The following is an 18986-nucleotide window of genomic DNA, read 5'->3' on the forward strand; positions in this document are numbered from 1 at the left end:
ATAAGATCGCGGCCACAAGTTTAAAAAGTGTTTCTGTTTAGTATTAAATTTATTTTAAGATCCATTTGGTTACATCTTGTGATCAATTTTATTTGGCAATTGTCAATGGCAGTCAGCAGGGTTAAGAACATCAGTTGTTCGACCGGTTAGTCAAATGCGTTTTGTTTAAATATGCTTTTTCACTTTTTTGGTCTTTTGGAAAATGTTGTTTGTGCAATTTAGACTCGTATATATATATATATACAGATATAGAAGGATGTGGTATGAGTGCCAATGAGACAACTCTCCATCCAAATAAAAATTCATAAAAGTAAACCATTGTAGGTCAAGGTACAGCCTTCAACAAGGAGCCTTGGCTCACACAGAACAACAAGCTATAAAGGGCCACAAAAATTACTAGTGATAAACCATTTAAACAGGAAAACCAACAGTCTTATTGCTTAAAAAAATGAAAAATGCATTTGTTCAAGATTGGATCAACATTATTTTTTACCAGTCACTCATTTCATATAATTTATAAAATGTATGCTATAGGTACAAATGTATAGTTATGTTTTAATCTGTTCAATAATTCTTTAGATTCAGATTATGAAAATATCACAGATACATGTATGATGGAAATGAATAGTCCGGATGAAAGTGATAATGGTGAAGGTAATAAATTTAAGGTGGCTTAGGGTGTCTTAATAAAAACTGACAGAATTTTTTGATAACTTGTCAAAATGAAGCTTTTATCATGCTTTTTTCAAATTGTCAGATTTTGAATAGCTTATTAATGGAAAATCAAATTTTGTGTGATAAAAAGAAAACGTTCTATAAGAACTTTAAGACAAAATGTGAGAATATTGCTCTTATAACATGCTTTCAAATAAGTAAAAGAAAAAATGGGGTCACTGAACTTGTTTTCTTGCTACATATTGAAATAGGTAAATTTATAACACTTTCTATTGTAAAAATTACCTCATCGGAGTTATTTCCCCTTATTTGTCAAATTTTGAAAAAATCTAATGAAACAGAAACAAGGTGTTTTTGAAAATTACAACTGCAATTATGTTTAAACACACAATTTTCTATATTCATATCAAAAGTCTTGTACAAAAATTACATACAACTCTCAAAATTTGCACATTTCACCAAATATATAGACTAAAGATATCTGCTTAAATTCAAAATCGAAGATGGAGGAAGACACCCAAGCCTTATTAATTAATGATTTTGATTGTATAAGTAGCAAAAACTTAAAGTTTGTAGCTCCCAATTGTAATATTATAAGATTTATTCCAATCACAAATATCATCCCCAAATGCATGATTTCCTTGGATTATGCTTTCATGCATATTACACTTACTACTGTATAACAATTTATACTGCAACCAGTTGTTTGTTTCCTAAATATAGCAATACAGCTATATTTTCTGCAATGAGAATTTTATCATGCAATACTTTTCCACAATCAGGGGTTCCTAAAGGATGAAAATAAGTTTGAATTTAGTTTTACAATTTTAATAGCTATCATTGTATTAATTTAAGTTGCAGTACAAAAACAATATAAAGTCAATTTAAAACAAATATTATAAATTAACTTAGAGATACTCCTGCTTGCATGGTTACAATTTCTAAAGTAAATTTCTTAAAATTAATTTACTATTTTGAATTAAGTGAATTTATTTATTTTTCAAATTTCAGACAGCTATCAAGATACAGATGATTCTGAGCTAGAATGCGAGTCAGGAGATGAAGTTGCGGAAAATATTGAAGCTGCAGGTAAATACTTTAAAGATGTGTGTCTAAGGTTCTATGTTACACAATTTAATAGAAAAAAAACAAGGTGTTCGCCTTTTTACTGATTTTTTGTCAAGCCTGCAACTTTTTTTGCAGAAAGCTCGACATAGGGATAGTGATATGGTGAGGGCAGCAGTGGTGTTAGCTAACAGTCTTAAAAGCTTTATATTTTAGAAGGTGGAAGACCTGGATGCTTTATACAAGTTTAATTTGACCTTGACCTCATATTTATGGTTCATTGCTTAGTGTTTAGTACATGTATTTGTGTTTTAGTCTTCATGTTATTATGGTAATGTTTGCATTTCAGCACATAGAAAAAGAGGAAGACCATTTGGGTCTTCTGTTGACTGTCATCTGAATTATCCTGGAGATGAAACAATGGAAACTCCTGTGAGAAAAAGTAAGTAGCATGTATATATAATTTGTTAGAGGGTACAAGGGATGTGACACCAAATTCATCTGTGTGTCCAATGTAAGACATTCTATGTTTGTGCTTATAATTGCTGGATGCTTGCCTAAGTGACATAAACCAATCACCGTTTTGCATGCACTTAAATATTCAGAATCTTTCAAAGGCAACTCATTGACCCACTCAATATATTTTGATAAAATATTATATGAAAGTAAAAGTGTATCACATGTTTGTGTGCATGAAGCGAGATGATTATTTCTGATGTTTTTAAAGGGAGATAATCCAATTAATGGGTTTTATGTTGTCACTTTGGGCTATCACTCAGTAAGCTCATTTTCATTCCATTTATTTACATTTTGCAGAAAGAAGAAGCCTGAAAGCACTGACATCGTTCGCATACATGGTTTGCTGTTCAATGCTTTGCATATCAGGATTGGACATTATGACCGCAGAGACAGTTCGAAATAATTTTCAATCCCTGTCTACAAATGAAAGAAGTCAGTTTATTCTGAATTGGCTACAAAGCCATTCTAGGTATATATTCATTACTGCACAATTTTCATCTTTCATCATGTTTATATTTCAATATAAGAAGATGTGAAATGATTGCCATTCAAAATATCAGCAATTACAATTAGGAGATAACTGTATTGTAATTTAAGCTCCGACGGCATCTACCGTCACTGATGAGTCTTTTGTAAATGAAATGCGCCTCTGGCATATATAAATTTTAGACCGTTGGTTTTCCCGTTTGAATGGTTTTACACTAGTAATTTTGGGGCCCTTTAAAGCTTGTTGTTCGGTGTGAGCCAAGGCTCTGTGTTGAAAGCCGTACATTGACCTATAATTTTTTACTTATTTTTAAATTGTTATTTGGATGGAGAGTTGTCTCATTGGCACTCACACCAAATCTTCCTATATCTATTTATAATGACAAAAATATCTTTAACTTATGACAACATAAAAATGTAAATGAATACTGATTAAATAAAACATGTTCTTATTCTCTTTTAGGATCAATGAGCTTACTTGCAAGTATGAGTTCAAGTACCTGATAGGTACATCTTCAGTGTGTCTATCAGCCTTTCTACTGGTTCTTGGAATCCCCAAATCAACGTACTATAGTATTCAGAAAAAGTTTTATGGTAAATATATAATTGCATCACACAACTAAAATTGAATATGCTTTCATTTTTCTGATTGCTAGCAGTTATATATTTAAGCCCACTTATGGTATTTCATCCATTCTAGGAACACATCTGTTTCACTGAGACAGAATTTTGTAGATTCAAACTTCTATTAAAGAAGAAGTGAAAAAAAAAATCCAAGCTGTCAACATAACAACAGTTTCAGAATCATAAACCCAAATTGTTTTAACAACATTAACCTTTCAAGTATTAAATACACACAGGTATTTTTTCTGGTAAAAAAAAATGTTATGTATGAACATATTTGAAGTTTCTTGTGTCTGGCTACATGAGTAATATAATTCTTATTGTCCATTCCATTCAATTATAGATGGATCAGTTGTCATCAATAAAATTGGTAATCGTCTTGGTAGAATGAAAGCTTCTAGCCAAAGTGCAATGACATGGTTGCATATGTATGCAATCCAGTTTGGTGAGAAATTACCCAATCAGGAGAAAATACACCTACCACCATGTGTGACCAAAAAGTCTATTTACAGTGAGATGGTTGAATACCAACATGACAAAGGGGAACCAGAAGTTATTTCCATGTCACATTTTATGTTACTCTGGAGAACATGTTTGTGTCATATTGCCATCCCTAAGGTAACAAATCCATTTGGCCAAAAATAAAATATTGTTTGTTTCCCCAATTCCAACCGACCCAGCAAAATCGGTCCTACTCAAACAAATTTATTGTCCAAACTTAGTCAAATATTATTTTATTCATTTCTGAATTTCAGGCTTACTAGATCAACCGGCTAAATTCCAGCTTTTAGGAAAAAATAAAATTATTTCCCTACCTACCTACCCACACCTGGCTTCGCAGGGTCAGCATTTGGGAAACAAACAATATATTAATTTAGGCCTAAATTAATGACCTGAATCATTATTTGTATTTAATTCTTATAAAACTTGGAAATTGGGGAATACATCGACATTAAAAAAATGAAGTTATAAGTTTTAAAAGGCCAAATTGTTTATTGAAGTGATAACCTAGGAAAGAAAGTCTGAATTAGAAATCACAAACAAGTACATTTTTATGTTGATATACAAACAAAATCATAACAAGAATTAACATCCCATCAACGACCTCATTTAACCCTGTGTGTCAGCAGCACTAATTTTGATGATAAACTTGTTAAATAATAAGAATTTTTTTATTCTTGGATCATATATATTTTAAAACTACCATATATCAAGGTTCAGAAAATAGAAATTGCCTTTGAACTGTAAATAAAGTTTTTTTACGTTTCCATGTGATAGATGCAGACACCGTAGAGCCTTCAATAGTGAGCCTATTTACAGAGTTGATTTATTTTTCAGGTATCAAGATTTTCCAAATGCAATAAATGCATCAAAATAAAGACAAAACTTTCTTCAACAAGAAGCAAGACAAAAAAGCAAGAACTACAAAGAAGGAGAGAAAAACACTTAAAACAACAAAAGTTAGTGTTGTAAACTTTTCATTATTTCTTAATAATATTAAAATTTTCTCTTGAAATCTTTAAGTTATTTCCTAGATAAGATGGTTCATTCTCTTTGGTAACATTTATGATTTATAAATCATGTACATATACTTGTTTTGTAAATATATAAACACACTTATTTCTCAGATCAAATGTTTCAATCAATTTTCAAACTGATTTCATTATAACAAGGCACTTAACCCTGGCTTTAATTTTATTCATAACATAACTGGAATTATTTAGATTTAAAATCACTTCTTTCCAAATGTGAAAATAAGTTAATAATTGTCAAGAAACTTGCTGCTTTGAAGAAAAAAATTTGATATATTACAATTTAATTGAACTTCAAAGTCGTTGTATGTTTAATATATTGATATAATGTTTTTTTTTGGTTTTTTTTATGATTACACTATATATTTTGCTATTATCAATTGAATTACTACACATGTGGACATTTACATATGAATGTCAATTACTTTAAATAGATTTTATCAAAAATCAATCAATTAGGATTACAATTATCTCATCCCTTCTTCATTTCCTTTTATTTATTCTTTCAGCATGGAAAGAAGGAAATATTACAAGCATATTCAGAAAGCTAAAGAACAACCGGAAAAATATTTATCTGTCATAATTGACTCAATGGACCAAAGCAAAACTCAGCTTCCACACTTCCTGTATAAATCAAAGTTTACAGGTAATATGTGGAAGCTGAGGGTCCACTTAATTGGGGTTTTGCTTCATGGAATAAGCACATATGGATTTTTTGACTTATTTGAATATCCTCACTCAGCAAATCTCACAATCTCAACATTGATAAACATATTGGCAGGTTTGGAAGACATCCCACCTGTCCTTTACCTGCAAATGGACAATTGTTACAGGGAAAATAAGAACAGGTTATTTACTTTTATTTAACTCTATGACCATTGATTGAAAGAATGTTACAAAATAACAAAATTTAAGAAAACAATACATAAAAAATCCTGAAATTTGTGCTTTGTGAATTTTATTCATGAAATCTTCAATGAAATTTATCAATTTAAAGTTTGAAAATATGATCTGTCATTGAAAAAGCACTTTTTAAAATACAGAAATGCTCAATAAAAAAATGCAACTTGTATTTTTAATTAAAAAGAGATAATGAACCTATCGGAAGATATTTTGTTGAGTTCAAATACTGTTCGATGTAGGAATTTATTTCTTATGTTTATTGATATCAAATATATGTATTACAGATTTGTCTTTGGATTCCTTTCATTGTTAGTGGAGCTGGGTGTATTTAAAAAAGTTAAAGTGTCATTCCTTATGGTAGGACATACACATGAAGACGTTGACCAGGTATTTTCAAGGTACGTAATATATAACATAATGCTAAAATTTCCTTTTTGCTATCCTTGACCAGCAAAGTAAGACCTACAAATAAGTTAACATGACCAAAATGTCAGTCAACCCCTTAAGGAGTTATTGCCCTTTATAGTCAAATTTTATCAACTTTTCTTCTTTTTTCGTAACTTGAACAAAAATCTTCTTCTCTGAAACTGCATGGCCAAATTTAACAAAACTTTGCCACAATTATCATAGTGGTATATAGTTTAAAAGATGTGTTCCATGACCCTGCCTACCAAACAAAATGGCTGACATGATTAAAATTAGAACATAGTGGTAAAATGCAGTTTTTGATTTATATCTTTGAAACTAAGACATTTAGGGCAAAACTTTCAAGATTTAAATGTCCATCAGAATAAGATCTATCCCCTCACAAATGATGAATCTGACAACTTGTTGTTGGGTTGCTGCCCTAAAATTGGTAATTTTTAGGAAATTTTGCAGTTTTTGGTTCATATCTTGAATACTTTTAAAGATAAGATAAGCTGTAAACAGCAATAATGTTAGCAAAGTAAGATATACAAATAAGTCAGCATGATCAAAATTGTTAGAGGACCCCTTAAGGAGTTATTGCCCTTTATAGTCAACACCTTTTCTTCATTTTTGTAACTTGTACTAAATCTTCTTTTCTATAACTATGGGCCAAATTTAGCCAAACTTGGCCACAATTATTACTAGGGTATCTATTTAAAAAAGTGTTAAATGACCCCACCTACCAACCATGATGACTGACATCAGTAAATACAAGTGATCGACACAGGCTCTTGAGAGCCTCCACTGGACGTTAAGCAACCAACAATCAATCAATCAATCAATCTTGAGAGCCTCTAGTTAAGATTAGAATATGAAAAGTAAATAAAGGCACTACAGACACCAAGTGATGGCAATAACTCACACAAACATTTAAGGCTAAGGTCAGAAAACACAAATGTTAACTGTTTTACACATGTCTGTCATTCTGTCCATCTGTTTTATGAATACTTTGACACATTTTTCTGAGCAACTGAATAATAAGCTTTTCTAAAATTTGATATCAATGTTTATATGAGTGAGCTAGACTGTAATGCTTTTTTCAGATTGACTAAACAGCAACTTCCTGTTTAACAAACACTAAAAATTTCTACACATGACCAAAAAAAAAGTGAACTATGTTCTGATGTATGGTTGCCGTGTTTTCTTCATGCTACAATTCTGTCTTAATTTAATTGCAGATTTTCTTCCTGGTTGGCAAGACAGGCAGTTCTTACATTGCCCAAACTTATGAGAGCTTTTGAGTCATGCACTACTCCAAATCCAGTGTCAGTTAAAACATCAAAAGTGTGGGATATAGCTGGCTGGATAACTCAGTATCTGAACAAAATGTGTAACCATTCATACCCCCACATATTTAAGATAATCAAGAAAGATGAGAAAACAAGACTGTTTTACAAAAAATGGTCAACTGACAAGGTATAATTAAATACTTTCAAATACTAACAAATTATGTAATAAATGAATTAGTTATTTATTTTGTTTGAATGTTATGAATCAGTTATTTATTTTGTTTGAATGTAATGATTTGATTTAAAGTACTTGAAATCCATCAGTGTAGAATCTTTTGCTGTTTGTCAACCACAGCATTTTCATTTCAACATGTATCCTCAGTGATGGAGGATCCAAGACTTGAAAAGGGGTGCCCACTACTTTTATTTATCCTGTAAGCAGTAAGGGGAATAAATAGGGGCATCCCGTACAAACTTTGTATAACACTGTTTATGAACTTTTAGAAAATACACTTTCATCAATCTATTTATTTGGACCAACATATGTGAAAGATCTGTAATATTTAAAAATATTCTGTCAAGACAGAATGCCTTAATTTTCAGTAAACCTGGAGCACTTTTAATCTTATAATTGTAGAAGTTACATGTCAATACATTCAGTAATTTAAAAACGTCTGCTTCCTTATTAGCTCACCTGGCCTAAAAGGCCATGTGAGCTTTTCTCATCACTTGGCGTCCGTCGTCGTCGTTAACAATTTTTCAAACATCTTCTCCTCTGAAACTTAGCATGATTGTTCCTTAGTATATCCTGCACAAAGTGTGTGCTTGGATTTTTGATCCGTCAAAAAACATGGCCGCCGTTACTTAAAATAGAACATAGGGGTCAAATGCAGTTTTTGGCCTATATCTTAAAAACGAAAGCATTTAGAGCAAATCTGACATGAAGTAAAAATGTTCATTAGGTCAATATCTATCAGCCCTGAAATTTTCAGATGAATCAAACAACCCATTGTTGGGTTGCTGCCACTTAATTGGTAATTTTAAGGAAATGTTGCAGTTTTTGGTCATTATCTTGAATATTATTATAGATAAAGATAAACTGTTAACAGCAAAAATTATCAGCAAAGTAAGATCTACAAAAAGTCAGCATGACCAAAATTGTCAATTGACCCCTTAAGGGGTTATTGTCCTTTAATGACAATTTTTCACAATTTATTCATCATATTTGCTACCTTTAAAAAATCTTCTCCTCTAAAACTACTCAACCAAATTCAACCAAACTTCAACTGAATGATCAGTAGGGTGTATAAAATAAAATTTGTGCTTCAAAGAACATTTAAATAAATTGAAAAGCCAAAATAATCATTGATGAGAGATTTAACCAAAAAAAATCAGGTGAGCGATTCAGGCTCTTGAGAGCCTCTTGTATTATGGTAACTGTCATCCAATCAGAACCCTTGATACACAAATTGCTTTAAAATTATTTACATACTGTAACAAAATGTGGTTAAAAATGTCAAATATATTTCAGACTTGGCAAGAACCAGAGGAGCAGCTTCTACTTAGTGTTCCCACAGACTCTCCAAAAATAATAATTCCTGACTACAACAAAATAGACCTGGCCAAGCTAAAAAATGATATCACTGGTTCATTTTCATATTTCAAGAGAGAGGAAGATAAAAAGTGGTGGACTGATTTTTTCACAGATCTTTCTAGTAATAATGGTCAGTACCAATTTAAGTTTATTTGATTAATTAACAACAAAAAAAGTTATTTCTTTATAAATATTCAAAATTTAGAAAAATCCTACAGACAAAATAAAATTTTCATTAGGGCCAAAATGTATGATGTATTCCTTCAATACTACTATATGCTCTCCCAAAGTGGCAGGTATTTATATTTATACTGTGGGTTTTTCCTTGTGCAAATACAGTGGTTAAACGAAACTATCTGCCAAAAAAAGTATCATGTAGCAGAGATTTTAAGATTGTAAACATGTGCTACAACACAACTCAGCATTATCAAGCCTTAATGATATATAAAATTATAAATTTTTCCATGTTAGATTGTTAATATCCTTTGATGTCAGCCCCCGTTAGATTTCAATAAATTTTTAAGGTAATTTTTCTTTTTCATAAAAAAAAGGGGGGATTTTTCAGTTTGCGACAATAATTGAAAAATGCTTTCAGCAATTCTCAAGAATTGTTTGTGAATTGTTTATATCTATTGATGTCATCTCCCTTTTGATTTTCATAAATTTCAAATATGACATTGATAAGTAAAAGAACTTTGTTGTTTGAAAATGTGAGGGTGTATCATATGCCAATGGGCAGCTGTTTATTCTTTTTTAAACATGTAAAGAAAGAATACATATATTTATTTTTTTTGGTTCACAGAATCTCCTGAAGAAGCAGTGTGGCCATTAAGTGATTTAATTGAGAAAGCCAAGGAAAGAGATATGAAAGAAACTTCTGACACAAGACAATTAAGTGACTCAGAGTTGAGTGATGTGTCAGATGAAGATGAACCAATTCCTCAGGTAATTTATTTTGTATACTAGTATATAAAATTTTAAATTTATAAACTTCTACCAATATTTATAAGAAGACATATGTGACAAGGAGACAAATCTGTATCTAAGACACAATGTAGTATAAAGTATTAAAGCAATTATAGGTTACAGTACTATCTTCAACGTTGAGTCTTTGTTCACATGGAGCCACAAGCTATAAAATTTAATTGACCAGTGTAAAACTATACAAACAGGAAACCCAACAGTCTAATTTACATACAAAAGGAGGAACCAAAAAACACCTACATAATCTACCGATTTTTTTTTTACAAGAAATGGAAAGACTCCCTTATGGAAAATATTAATTTAAACAAGAATAATACGAACATATGTTCTTTTTTCTTAACAAAAAATGCATTTCAGGAAGTATGCTAGAACAGATAAGACCTGGTCAGATACAAACTATATTTGGTTTATATTAAACCTCTCTTCCACAACCAAATGTATTCTTAAACATAGATTTAAACAACAATAATGCTTATCAGGGAATACGTCGATATAATTGGTGGTGTTGGAGAGGACTTATGGAAGTCGTTTTTGGAGTTGTTTATTTTTCCATAGACGACATTGATTGAACTTCTTTTTGTAACCAATGTAAACAAAATGGTGGTGATAATAACACAATTAGGCTACAATATTTATTTTAACTTTGCAATAATCGTTAAACAAATAAACACAAAACATTCAGTTGAATGATAAAATAGAGGTTTTGTAGTTGATATAAATCAGAGAGCAAATTTCACAAGGTTTTATTTCTGCAGTAACCAATGTATATATTCATGCACCAGGCCAATACAATGACACGAATACACAATTTGTGTGTGATAGAGGTAACAAGTCTGTAAAAATTAATTCTTTATCTCTTATGTTAAGAATTTAAAAAATAAAATACATTTTAAAGAAATTCATTTATGTATAAACTAGATCAATTCAGACTTTAAGTTGTTGGCATGTGAATTGGTTGAGTTTATTTAAGGAATGACTAATATTTTTTCTGTCTATGAAGAAATAACATGAAAAATTTGGTGCACACTGAATAAGTCATGTAGCGTGTTATTTAACAGTGTGCACCACATTTTTTTATGTTATTTCGAATAGACAGAAAAAATATTACAGCCATTTCTTATAATTTAGTTCTAAATTCCATTTTAAAGTGTAGAAAACCATAAAAAAATGTTGATGACGTCACGGTCACATGACTAAATTATGTCTATGGGCTCATAACAAAATTATGTCAGCCAATCAGAAGACGCGTTACATCCAAAATTAAATTATATACTAATAAATTCCCTTGAAAGGGCGTTTAGTCCTATAATAATTTTATTCTAAATTATGGAAGTTTATAATGTTCTAAATTTTGTTTTAGCTTGTTGTTGGAAAGAAGAAATCTGGTAGCCAAGGGGATAACAGTACAATTGTTGTAAGTGTTGGGGAGATGGTTCTTCTAAACTTAGCAGAATATGAAAAGGAGTGGCCTCAAGTTGCCCAAGTGATCAATTCTGATGAGGAGACCTGCATGATCCATTGGTTCAGAGGATCCCAAACCAAACCATGGAAGCCATGTAGTAGAGCGATACCAGGGAAAAAAGGAAAACGTGAAGCCTGGACACAGACAATCAATATAACAGAAATCATAAGGAACAGTTTTTGTTTAACAAAGGGGGGTTTCTTACCTAAAAATGTAAAAGAGTTTTGTAAAAGTCATGAACTTCAAGCCAAGATTTAAGAATTATCAATGCTTAATATTATAATTTAATATGCATATTTATTGGAAAAACAGTTATTTTAAATTTTGGAAGTTTATCAATATTATCAAAAAATAAATACTTGCAAATAACATGAACATTAACTTTAGAAACCACATACCTTATAAAATAATTTTAGAGTAAGCTTATATATTATGTGTCCTGCATTTTACCTTCCCAATTGTTTAGGGAGTTCTTGTCTGTTGAAGATCCATTGGTGGCCTTAAGTTGTTTATACCTTTCGGTTGGTTAGCTGTCCCCAATTTCCATTCCTATTCTATTATTCTTGAATTAAAAAATTTTGTAGCACAGAACTTTAAATTAACTCTTATCATATTTATTTCAATAATTTTCTTACCATGTTTTGAAAACAATCTTTTCTATATCAGTCAATGTGGGGAGACAAATTGTTTTTGTCAGGTTCATCTGCTTATTTTCCAACTGATTATCTCCTATATTGATATGGAAAAATCTATGAATTTTATACTGTTACAATGCAAATATGTAGGCAATACTGACCCATTCATTTTTGGAGTTTCCCACTTCATATTTATATAACGTTTTTTGTCGGATATCATTTTCAACATGGAAAAACATCAAAACTTCCTGCTTTTTTATTTTAATTTGCATTTGTCATTCTGATTTACAAGAGTATGAGTGCAATCAATTTTTTAATAAGAATTAATTGCTAACACGTTTTGATGATGCCAAAAAAACAGGTCTTTTGTATGATGATATCAAGTTGGTAGGCATGAAAAATCAAAAATCTGACAGTATGAAGTACAAAATGCATTTAATATTAAATTTCTGTAAGGGATTTCATCTAGGTGATTTTTTTTATAATTTGAAAAAATAAATTTGTCCATTACTTCACTAGTGTTAAAAAATACTAAAATGAATTTTCCTATGCCCAAACAAGGATGTTACTGGTAGAGGGGCAATATATTTTTGGACTGTGTGTAAGTCTGTCTTTTCCCTTTCATGGTTACACTTTTGGGCAAGGTAGTTTTAGAGAAAGTTGAATTTCAATCAACTGCAAAATGAGTACACAATTTGATCTTGATAAGTATTTCTAATCTTTATAATCCCAGGAGAAAACGATAATGAGAGTGGGGTATCTGTGTACTATGAACAGAATATTGTTAATATGCTACATGTAAATGTTAATGAATGTATTGTTTAATCCTGAAATATATGCGGGTAACTATTTTTGGCATAAATGAATTGACTGCTGGAATAATGTTCATATATTTAAATGAAAGCAATATTATGTAAATGTATATTATGTTAAGAACAGTGTTAAGGGGAGAAAAGTTTAGGTATTTTTTATTAGATTAAAATTGTTACCCTTGTCAATTTTGATATAACTTGTAAACAAAATGTGCTTCATGTTTATGCACAATATTAAGCCTGTGTATTATTGTCATCATTTTCATATAACTATTGAGAGAAAAAAATATGTTATCAAACTACAACTGCATATGGTTTTTTTGTTGGCTATTATCATGTTCCAAGAAAAACTTCACATAACATGTAAGAGAATGTCAACAATAAAGATTTGAATACATCATCAAGCATGAATCATTAAAAATACAACCATAACACTTTTTGAACAAAGATCTAGCAAGTAAATTAGGTAGATGTAGAAAATTCCAATAAGACAACAAAGCAAAGCTGCAGACTTAGTACAAACTTACATTTTAGTACACAAAAGAAAAGGCTAGTAAATCAGGAATATGTTCAAATCCCAATGAATCTACAATGCAAGCTCGTAACTTTTAAATGTGCATCATTATCACTGTAGTACAAATAACTGGCAAGTGATTACAAGGAAGTCAGGGATATGTGGTAAAATTCCAATGAGACAACATAGAAAAGCTTTTTAATTTTTAAAAGAACAACAATTCAATTCAGTTTAGTTAACAAAAACCTGGCAAATAAATCAACTTATCTAGATACATGTGTTACCAGTTTAGAAAATTCAAAATGGACAATAAGAAGAGCTTCTAATTGCAAATCAAGTACAACCACATGCTTTAACAGGATTTGTTTCAACATGTTTTGATTTTGTAGTTGTTATTTGTGTGCTACACAGCATTTATTACCATCCTCACTTCTGTGAATTTGCTGACATCTTCTAATTAAATCTATAAGGAGCACAATATATGTAGTCTTCACAGGCTCTATGGGACACAATATGTAACTTTACCCTGGTCTGTGCACAGCACATGATTTATAGTCTTCAATGAGACTGCAGTGCACAGGATTTATAATCTTGACTTGGTCTGTGCGCCGCACAGGATTTATATTCTTCACTTGGTCTGTGCGCCGCACAGGATTTATAATCTTCACTTGGTCTGTGCGCCGCACAGGACTTATATTCTTCACTTGGTCTGTGCGTCGCACAGGATTTATAGTCTTCACTTGTTTTGTGCGCCGCACAGGAATTTTAGTCTTCAACAGGTCTGTGCGACGCACAGGATTTTTAGTCTTCAACAGGTCTGTGCGGCACACAGGATTTATAGTTTTTTAAAACAGGTCTGTGCGTCGCACAGGATTTATAATCTTCACTTGGTCTGTGCGCCGCACAGGATTTATAATCCTTACTTGGTATGTGTGGTGCAAAGGATTTATATTTATCAATAGGTCTGTGTGCTGGATGGGATTTTTTTCCATGATGTGATATTTAAATTGGTTGTCTATTGTTTCCATGGTAACAAGCTTTGACATGTAAAATCCATGAAATTCATTATTTAGTTAAATTCCATATTAAATAATTACTCCAAATTTAAATAATACAGTGTTATATAATTATTATCACTGAAAGAATAGTCTGTAGAAAAATAGTACAATATACCAATAAATACTCATATATGGGGGGAAAGTTGCAACAAAATTTAAATTGATAAATAGTATATGGAAGCAAATAATACAATTTTTGTTGAATATACATCTGCAGAAATTCATTTACATAGTATTGCAGGGCAAACTGGTTGAATTGAAATTTATTATAAAAAAATAATGTAATATGCAATTGTCAAAGGCCATGTCATTGTGACATGTTGATTAAGGACATTCAAATACAATGTCACTTCTTACTGGTTAAAAAAATAAAAGTCTTCAACATTAATGCTGAATGGATTCTACTAAAGTCAGTTAATATGCTCACTGCTATGCCCCAACACTTTATTTGGCCAGACATTAGATGATGCAACCCTCTATAGCAAAAAGAGGACAAGAAAAAATCTCAAATCTGAAAACTGGGGACTATATTTCCCGTCTAAAAATAGCACTCAATATATTATATATTCCTTAGATTTAATTTGATTTTTTCATATAGTAATATACATACTTTTTTGTTTTTCATTTTGTTTTGGTAATATATCAGCTTGTTTGGCAGCTAAGAAGAATGCAAGGATGGCCAGAATGAAGGCATCAAAGATCAAAACAATGCTGAGGATAAAAGCCCATCTTATTTCACACCATCCAAGTTGGTACTTTCCAGCCTGTTGACCACATACAGCTTGAACTTTGACATCATCCCATCCACTTGGGTATACAATACATGCAATTCCCATACAAATACCTGTAAACATATCAATATTCAATCACTGCAACATAAATGCAACATACACATCAGATTATCCAATAAAACATGCTTTTGTTACAAATCTCTTTTTATGGATATTGAAACATTCTTTTAGCAAAACAACTTGACCAGTCATAAATCTATAGTTCCATCATGAGTTTTTGTCCCTTATTTAAGCTAATAAATCTCAATTTTGATGCAAGCTTCTATAAAGAATAATATTCATTTAATACCAAGGATTTTAAATGTATAATGCAACATTTAAATCAATGGTATAATGTTCTGTATAAGTAGTATTTACAGCAGAGTTCTGACAAACATGAAAGTGTTCATCTTTTAATGCACAAACACTATATAGTTTATGTAGATATACAAATGTACAAAGGAGCAGATATTCGTTACCATATACCATGATGAGGTGATTTGCTGTATAAAATTATATAGGACTTCCAATGCCTTTTTTTCCAGATGCATGTTTGTCTGCACTCAAAGTGCATATTTGGGTGTAAAGCATGGACAATTTAGCCTACAGTTATTAATGAACCTTTATCAAGTGCACCTTTCCAAGTTGGGGTGCAGTTCTATTAATCTGTTAATCAATTATCAAAAACAACATTTAGTCCAATTATTTTACCTGCCAACAACTGAAGCCAGCCACAAACTTTCAGTACTGTTGAAGCTCTCAGGAAGAAGAATAACAGGAGACAGATGATGGCAATGACAAACAAGAGAGCAGAGATTCCAACAAGCATACTGGCTGCTCTAAATGAATCATTCAAAATGGTTGTGAAGTCCAAAAAGTCTCCATCGCAGGATAGCTCGCCTCCTGTCAAAATGGTACACACTTCATATAGTCCAAAATATCCAGCATTCAATGATTTCTCCGTGTATCCAAGCCATTGGGGTTGGATGAAAGCAACAATGTTTAGAATGGCAAAGCAAATAGTGAAAATGGCCCATACCACAGTGATTGCCCTGGAATTCCTAACATACTGTATATGGTAGATACGGGTCAACTCGTTTTCCTCACCCATGGTTCTCAGGATTTCTCGCACGTAATCTGCGAAATTTTATAGTTGAGCTGTCAAGATAAAGACATTTGGGTGAGGTCCTGTCTTGCTATCTTTGTTATTGTAAACTTTTCTACCTTCATACAGGTGAGCTTTTACCTGCTCAGGTGTAAAAACTTGTCAAACGAGTTCTATATTTAAATTGCATTTAGAGTTATCTCCACTTTGGTAGAGATTTCTTTCAAGATTTCTTTTCACCTGACTTATTGGATTTATTGTATTATTTATCTCCTGCTTGCTAAAATGTATTGTAATTAATTCCTGAACTAACAGTTTGAAACACTGAATTGAACGTTTTTTATTTATATACCCAATTACTTTCGATAAAAAAGAAACAACCATTTGATTTTGTAAAAGGGGGGGGGGGGGGGGGGTGAAAATGTAAATCAAACATGTCAAGACCTGGTAAGAACTGAAAGTCCAAACTATTTAAATTATAAAAAAAATTGCGGCAAACCAAAACAAAATTAATGAGCATGTAGAGCAACAGATTAAAAGGAATTATATATCAAATCCGCAAAAATATTCCTGCTCTTCACGCAACCCCCAAGAATATCAAATGATCTATCTCTAGTGCAATAATTAAGTACTTTAGTATGTTCAGTTGTAAATTAAATTGTAATGTCTTCATAGTGGAACATTTTCTACGAATTCCTATTTATATGACAATGTGATACTAGTAGTTCTCTGGTGTGTCAAACCAAGGATTTGTTTAGTCTAATATATATATAGTTTCTTGTGTACAATTTGGAAATTAGTATGGCGTTCATTATCACTGAAATAGTATATATTTGTTTAGGGGCCAGCTTAAGGACGCCTCCGGGTGCGGGAATTTCTCGCTACATTGAAGACCTGTTGGTGACCTTCTGCTGTTGTTTTTTTTATTTGGTCGGGTTGTTGTCTCTTTGACACATTCCCCATTTCCATTCTCAATTTTATTAACTATACAAATCCTTGGTCAAACTTGAAGAAGAGCAATAAAAACTATGCGGCATTAATTTTTGGCTCATCTTACCTGAAGGTTAAGTTCTTGGTGATTTCTGTTTACTTGACAAAAGTCTCCTGCTTCTGGTAACATTACGGGACTAATATTATCAAACCAAAGGCCTCAATCATTATTTGGGTATCTTTTATGATATTAATCTATGTTAACATAATTTCCAAAACCAAAGTATATTCAGGTGAGCGGCCGACACAGGCTATTGGGAGCCTAACTCCTCACACAATATCGGATTGGTAAATTTCTTTTCGATATAACCTTAAGATATCACAAACCACTGAAGTGCATATGTGTGTCCTATGAATCCCTGATACCATTGTAAGGACGAATCTACCCCCGCTGCTTAATGTTAATGTGCAGTTGACTCGTATTGTTTTCATATTTGTTCATTGCTTCAATGACATTCACGAGTCCGTTTACTGATTAACTTGCCTTCATTCTAAGCTTGTCGTCAGCATATATATGAACTTGAAAAATCGATATTTATTTTGTACAACATTTTTGGAAGCTGCATGGTGAAAAAACAAGATATAGTCTGATTGGCCTTTGAGGTTCATTGAGACGATTTGACGAATTAAATGTAACTGTAAGGGAACTTTTTTTGAAACTGTTCATATAATCATGTTATTTTATACCCCTCATTATCACCTATTAGAGGAGCATTAAGTTTTCTGGTCTATGCGTTCGTCCGTCCGTCCGTCCGTCCGTCCGTCTGTCCCGTTTCAGGTTTAAGTGTTCGATCATGATACAATTTTTGATGAAGTTGAATTCCAATCAACTTGACACTTAGTACACATGTTCCCTATGATATGATCTTTCTAATTTTAATGCAAAATTAAAGTTTTGACCCCAATTTCACGGTCCACTGAACATGGAAATGATAGTGCGAGTGAACTATGGACACATTCTTGTTTATTTATGTATTAAAATGAATACAAATTCAGAAAAGAAAACATGACTTTAAGCTTGGGATATCTCTATCCGTCTACAGATGATCTATGTCTAAATATCACTGTTGACTTTATCTGGCATGGTATCATGTGGTATAAGAGGACAAGGACATATGACGCATTTTAATTACGGATGCTAGTGAAGACATTTTGGGAAAATACTAAATGATATTATGGGTTTCAAGGTTTGTTGTCACACTGACTCAATTGTTAAGCGCTCGATCCATATTCATCTCGATCGGGAATAGCAAAAGAAACAGGAAATAAGCGTAAAATAAAATTTAGGTCAATGAATACTTTTGTGTCGATATGGTCCAGACATAAAAACACAGCTACTTACAACAATGGCATTTCAAAGAATGTTCACAAGCAGTAACTGGCAGCAAGCTCAAGTACTGACACTGCTGATACCATCATACACTCTAACTGCTGATGTAGTTACAATATAGTAGTTGGAAATAAGAAAAGAGAGTCGGTTCGTATAACCTGCTCCAAGTGTAAGATCGCACGAATAAAATCTAACAAAAAAAAGTATCTGAAGTAAAACGAAATTCTATTT

General features: G+C 31.7%; 2 protein-coding genes across 3 annotated transcripts in view; one reads left to right on the plus strand and one right to left on the minus strand.

Moving 5' to 3' along the window:
- The window catches only part of LOC134683187 (LHFPL tetraspan subfamily member 5 protein-like), a 29873-nt gene extending 13279 nt beyond the window's left edge, over positions 1 to 16594 (minus strand). For both annotated transcript variants that reach the window (XM_063542326.1, XM_063542335.1), the window contains exons 1-2: positions 16042 to 16594; positions 15171 to 15404 (exon numbers count right to left, since the gene is read on the minus strand). In XM_063542326.1, coding sequence (XP_063398396.1) covers positions 15171 to 15404; positions 16042 to 16441 — 634 coding nt within the window. In that variant the 5' untranslated portion in view covers positions 16442 to 16594. The remainder of the gene's footprint in view (positions 1 to 15170; positions 15405 to 16041) is intronic.
- LOC134683183 (uncharacterized) lies at positions 574 to 13293 on the plus strand. The gene is made up of 13 exons (XM_063542311.1): positions 574 to 654; positions 1687 to 1764; positions 2090 to 2182; positions 2557 to 2728; positions 3209 to 3339; positions 3713 to 3987; positions 4708 to 4829; positions 5411 to 5749; positions 6089 to 6202; positions 7451 to 7688; positions 9033 to 9225; positions 9898 to 10040; positions 11440 to 13293. The coding sequence occupies exons 1-13, from the start codon at positions 612 to 614 to the stop codon at positions 11797 to 11799; spliced, it is 2301 nt and encodes a 766-aa protein (XP_063398381.1). The 5' UTR covers positions 574 to 611; the 3' UTR covers positions 11800 to 13293.
- Positions 16595 to 18986: the final 2392 nt, after the last annotated feature.

Source organism: Mytilus trossulus, chromosome 1, assembly GCF_036588685.1.
Source record: "Mytilus trossulus isolate FHL-02 chromosome 1, PNRI_Mtr1.1.1.hap1, whole genome shotgun sequence".
Classification (NCBI taxonomy): domain Eukaryota; kingdom Metazoa; phylum Mollusca; class Bivalvia; order Mytilida; family Mytilidae; genus Mytilus; species Mytilus trossulus.